The 5,703-nt window shown below is 42.6% G+C and overlaps 1 protein-coding gene across 1 annotated transcript in view; it reads right to left on the bottom strand.

Moving 5' to 3' along the window:
• The window catches only part of Esrrg (estrogen related receptor gamma), a 418,399-nt gene that overhangs the window by 143,745 nt on the left and 268,951 nt on the right, over positions 1-5,703 (bottom strand). The window contains exon 3 of the mRNA XM_028758945.1: positions 4,830-4,946. Coding sequence (XP_028614778.1) covers positions 4,830-4,946 — 117 coding nt within the window. The remainder of the gene's footprint in view (positions 1-4,829; positions 4,947-5,703) is intronic.

Below are 5,703 nucleotides of genomic sequence, written 5' to 3'. Positions count from 1 at the left end.
GAGGGAGGGAGGGAAGGAGGGAGGGAGGATAGGGGTGCTCTGAAAGCAGGTATGTAACAGATGTGTTCCTCTGACATACAGTATGAGAGAGTACTCTGAAAGGAATGCTGGTCCATCAGGACATTTGCCTATACAGGAGACCAACAAGAGTCAGTGGCTTGTAAGTGTGCTGCATGGTGCACACAGTATGGTTTGCTCAACGTCACATCTCTGAGTTTTGGTATTGTTTGGTGTTTTTTCTTTCCAGCACACAAGTGTTGAATAGAACCCTTTGGCTTTTTTTTCTCAGCTGGTAACTACTTTTTGGTGTGAATGAACATGGTCCTGTGTGTGTGTGTGTGTGTGTGCGCGCACATGTGGGTGTGTGCTCCTGTGTGAGGGTGTGTACATATTCCTACATATGTGCACATATTTATAAGTATGTGTGTTTACATGTGTGTACATGTGTCGACCCATGTATAAATGCACATACAACTGAGAGAACACAAACAGTGGATACTCATGTGTGTAGATGCTAAAGGTCAATGGCAAATGTCTAACTGAATCATATATGCATATATATGTGTATATACATGTATATATACACATGTGTGTGCGTATATATGTGTGTATATATACACATATATACACACATGTATACACACTCATATACATATATATGGCAGAGTCTCTCATTCAGTCTGGAAAATTGAACTACTGACAAGACTGCAAGGCCAGCAAGTCCTAAGAATCTTCTTGTTTTCAGATTATAGGACTCTACTATGTCCGTTTATTTTGTGGGTACTGAGGAAACAAACTCCAGTCCCCATTCTTCCATGGTAAGCATCTAACTGATTGACTAAGTCATCACCCCAGATTCCTTAGCTGGGAACAATTATTTGACACAAGAGTTCTAATTTGGGTGCTGGAGAGAGGTATCAGCCGTTAAGAGCACCGGCCACTCTTCTGAAGCACCTGAGTTCAAGTAACCAACATCCATCCATACTGGACAACTAGTGACCACCTGAAATCTCAGCTCCAAGGCAACATATGCCCTCCTCTGTCCTCTCAGGGCATTTGTCCTCAAGTGAAGATGCTGCACCAAGACACATGATTACAAATAAAAAAAAAATCTTTTTTTAAAAAAACCTCTAATCTGAAGCATCAAGCTAGTTCACAAAGATGTATTTCTGGTGCTGGCTTATGGGGAGAGAGAAGGTCCAGGCACTTACTCCTGTGAGTTAGTTTACCCACAAAGCCATCTGTTCCTTTTCACCTACACTCAGCTATCTTCTTGCAGAGACACCTCTCAATTAATAGAACTGCCAGACAGTATGACTAAGAATTATCTTTTTTGTAAAAAAACAGTCAAGCCCTCATTTTTCTATAAGCATCTTTTTTTACGGAAAGCTCCTCCATTCCCCTCAGGCTGTGCTTTATGGTGTACTTGGCGAATTGAATAAAGGATACCTGTTAAAGAAAGGAAGGTTTCCATCGAGGCTGTTGAAATCTGATTTCATCTCAGATTCTAGAACTAATGTTGTTTTTTGTTTAACTAGATTTTGCCTGTCAATTTCCAGACCTGCTGTGCCATCCGCCTGTATGGACTGCTGTGGTCAACATGGGGGTTGTAGTAGCAAATTTTATTATGGACTGGTAATTGAATTGAACAGGTTTACATTTGAATAGATTTACTACACCATGATCTCTGACATACTGCACAGGACTCAAATCCCTGCACATCCATAAAGATACGTTTAAGACAGTATCACCCTCTCCAGGCTTAGGGAGCGAGCCTTGAGCCACGGAGATGGCCAAGCATAATTGTGCATTTATATGCAGGTTGCGATGCAATATTTCACTGTATTCTTTAAGCATAAGAGAAAAGAAAACAATATTCCATATTTCCTCACGCCTGTCCCATCTCCTATCCCTGCTTTCAGAGAGAAGGAGAGCAGGCTCGGAGGAATGATATTTTGCCAACCAAGTGTTTGTAAGGAAGTAAAGGGAAAATAAATTATTATCTGAGCATGGCGGTAACAGCAGCTCTTCCCTTGAAAACACATGCTCTAACGGCTTGATAACAAGTGCCGAGAGGTGCGAACCATAGATAAGCTAGGCCCAGTTTATCCCTCGAAATGATGTTTAATTAAACACAGCTCACACTTCTGCCTTCCCACTCGCCTCCCCTCAGATCCTCTCCTAGAAACTATGAGAGACACTATCTAAGAAAAAAGAGGTGTCCCTGTTCATCTTTAAAGTCGAAATGGCAATCAGATGGGTAAATTACAGTATTGAGATCAAACTAATCAAAAACTCGCATCTCCCTAGAAATGGAGGCGTGTCTCTACGCACTGCACTGTTTGAAAACAAAACTGAATCTGAGGTATACTTGCCTGAGTGAGGCTCCCAGGGATACCAGGCTTTTCATTATATTTAAGCAAGTGAATTGCTTCTTAAATGTAACGATTCTTCAGTTTTCAGGGGCTTGCAACCTTTCGCTATTCTTTCTGTTTTGAGCCCAAGTTTAGTTTAACTCTCTGCAATCAGAGTAAGTGGGAGTATAAAGATAATCAAGGCCCAAGCCCAACTGTCTGGCACTTACAACATACTCAATTACATTTTTATGAGATTTTCCTGCAGCACGGGGAGGGGAGTTGCTCTACCCTGTGAATTAATTTTTGAATGCTACTCTGCCAGAGGGCTTAAAGCATTGGCTAAGCAAAGCCACTAACCATAATACAGTGTATCATCATTACCATCGTCATCATCAGGCAAAGCAGTGGTTCTTACCCTGTGGGTTGTGATCCTCTTGAGTGGGCCCAGTGACCCTTTCACAGGGGTCACCTAAGACCATCAGAAAACACAGATATTTACATTATGATTCACAACAGTAGTAAAATTACAGTTATGAAGTAGCAACAGGAACACTTTTGTGCTTGTGGTCACCACGCTATGAGGATCTGTATCAAAGGACCGCAGCATTAGAGGCTGAGAACCTCTGCTCCGCACTGAGTGAGATTCTCATGTAAAAACGAAACACTAGCACCCCGAGTCCTTTCCGTGAGGGACAGTAGCAACGCTCTAAAGGAAACTGGCCTGTACATCAGTTGGGTGGGTCTGCTTTTTAGCCATGTGTTCAGCTTTGTCAAAAATTATCCTTTGGTCGATTCCATACAGATGTTTACCAGCAACCAAGGAACTTGTGTGGCACAGGAGCCTGGAACAGTGCCTGGTGTGTGAGAGGAGCTACATGAAAATTTAGAAGATGTATTGGAAACCAAATAATAGTTACCTATGAATCTCCTAATGGGGCCAAAGGGCCGAAAATGAAAAGCCCCCTCATCACATTCATTCTGAGTGTCGGTGTTTCTCCAGTCTCCTTGACCCCTTCCTTGTCACTGTGCATATAACTCACCTGTGGCAGTTCTCCTCCTCATGGGGTCTCTCTCTATCCCCCTCCATATTCATATATGATATATATGTAATCATATTACTATACATCTCTTTCCTTTATTTTTTCTGCTGGACATCCTATCTTAGCTACCTTCCTGCAACACTTTAAAGTTGCCAAGTTTGCTTGTTGACAGCTGGTTTCCAGGGAAAGCGCCAAGCTGAAGACCAGATGGAGGACCTGAGCAGGCTTTACCTTTTCCAGGAGACAAATAAAGGCCAGAGGAATAGGGCAGGAACTCCAAGTCCCTGTATTCAATCTGCCCTCTTATTCTCCTGTGACAGCGGCCACAGAGAAGGTCTTGGACAGGTACTGAGCAGGCAGAATTATACAAATCCAGTAACTATGAAGTTAGTGAGGCTCGTCATACAACTTATCGTTTGCGTATACGTGAACTTAAAACGTGAAACAAAGATAATGGAGAGGAATCTGCAGTGACAGTAGATAGCTCTGTTGTAGTCGCATCTAAATATTTCTATAAATAATTCACCTACTAATATATATATATATATATATATTACACACACACACACACAAATATATCTTTAAACTTCTCTCTGTGGCCACACATTCCTCTTGGTGTTTTATGGAAACATCAGATTTGCTTTAAACTCTGACAAGCTTTCTAAATACAAATAGATAAGTCCATGTTTACCTGAAAAATATGCTTGTACAGGGATTTAACAAGAACCCTCTATAAAGGTGAGTTTCTCAAAGAAAAGGAAAATTTTTACTGCCTCACAACTGATTTATGACTTTGTCTAAGTAAGCTGAAGCACACAGTAGGTCAGGAGCATTGACATGGGTGGGACAGCAGAATGTCCTCTGCAGCCAATGGGTTTACCTTTCCTGGAGGGAATCATCAAGTGTGGAAACGCAGCCAGCATGCTTGACACAGAACGCCCATTCACTGGCTTTGTCTTCCGTGTGGGGGTGTTTTCCCCAACCGAAAGCGTGCGAGGCTATTACAGGAGTGAGGCAGGAGTGGTATTCCATCAAAGAAATGACTAGTAAAGGTGAGTTTAGGAAACAATAAAGATGACCTTAAACCCAAAATTAGTTTCTAAAAGAAAAAAAATGAGAAGGGGTGCATTGTGGGTAGCCTCTTGCTTTGTCTGTACCTTCTTCTCTCTATATTTGTGAAGACCAAAGGACCAGGCCCAGCCCCACCATGGGGAATTTGAATCACATCACAGGGTCCTACCTTCTGGTTTGTGTCAAGCTGCTAGCCATGAGGTATTAGAAACTCTAACCTTAAGAGTAGTCAAGGTACCTACTGCTCCACCTTTCCCTGGTTTCCACGAAAATGGTCTTGAGCCCTGTTTGGATACAACACACTCCCACCCCTGTGCAGCCCACCAAACCCAGAGCACGAGGTTCTGACCTGCCCGCTTACCTTCCTTCAGCATGCCCACTTTGAGACACTTCATGAAGCGGCAGGCCTGGCAGGATTTGCGTCGGCGCTTTGTGATCTCACATTCATTCGTGGCTGGGCAGCTGTACTCTATGTTACCTACAGCACAGAGAATGAGGGAAAGAGGCCATCAGACTGGTGGGTCAGGAGAGATGGAGGCATCCCAAAGAAAAGGTACTCTGGTATCCACAACCCCAAAGTCATGTGACCAGACTCATGACAAGTGTCAGGAAGCTGGATACACTACTGTAGCCACAGAAGAAACCTCTAAGGAAGCAGCTAGACATAATTTAGCACTTCCAGAGAGGCTGAGGCAGGAGGATTACCACAAGTCCAAAGCAGCTTGGGCTACACTGTGAGCTCTAGGGAAGCCAGGGCTACATAGTGAGACTCTGTTTTGAAAAACAACCAAACAAACAAACAAACAAACAAACAAACAGAAAAAATGAATTATATGAACCTCTTAACACCATATTCTACTCCAAGATTTCCTTTGTATCATAATATTGTGGAAGACTGTTACTATAATTAGGAATGGAGCATCAGCCAACCACCACACAAAGTTGGCCCACATGAAGTACAGTCTTCTAGAAGATATTCCAAAAACAAAGACTGCTCAAAAACACCAGAGAGACTGGAGAGATGGATCAGTGGTTAAGAACATTCACTGCCCTGGCAGAGGATTCAGGCTTGATTGCCAGCACATGGGGCTGTTCACAACTTCCTATAACCCCAGTTCTGAGGACTCTGTGATCTCTTCTGGACTCTGCTGGCATGTACAGCCAAGGAGGCATATACGGGTACACATAAAATAAAATAAAATAAAATAAAATAAAATAAAATAAAATAAAATAAA

The sequence above is a fragment of the Grammomys surdaster genome, unplaced genomic scaffold, assembly GCF_004785775.1.
Source record: "Grammomys surdaster isolate TR1022 unplaced genomic scaffold, NIH_TR_1.0 130, whole genome shotgun sequence".
NCBI classification, from domain to species: Eukaryota; Metazoa; Chordata; class Mammalia; order Rodentia; family Muridae; genus Grammomys; species Grammomys surdaster.
This window is presented reverse-complemented; position numbering and strand designations above follow the sequence as displayed.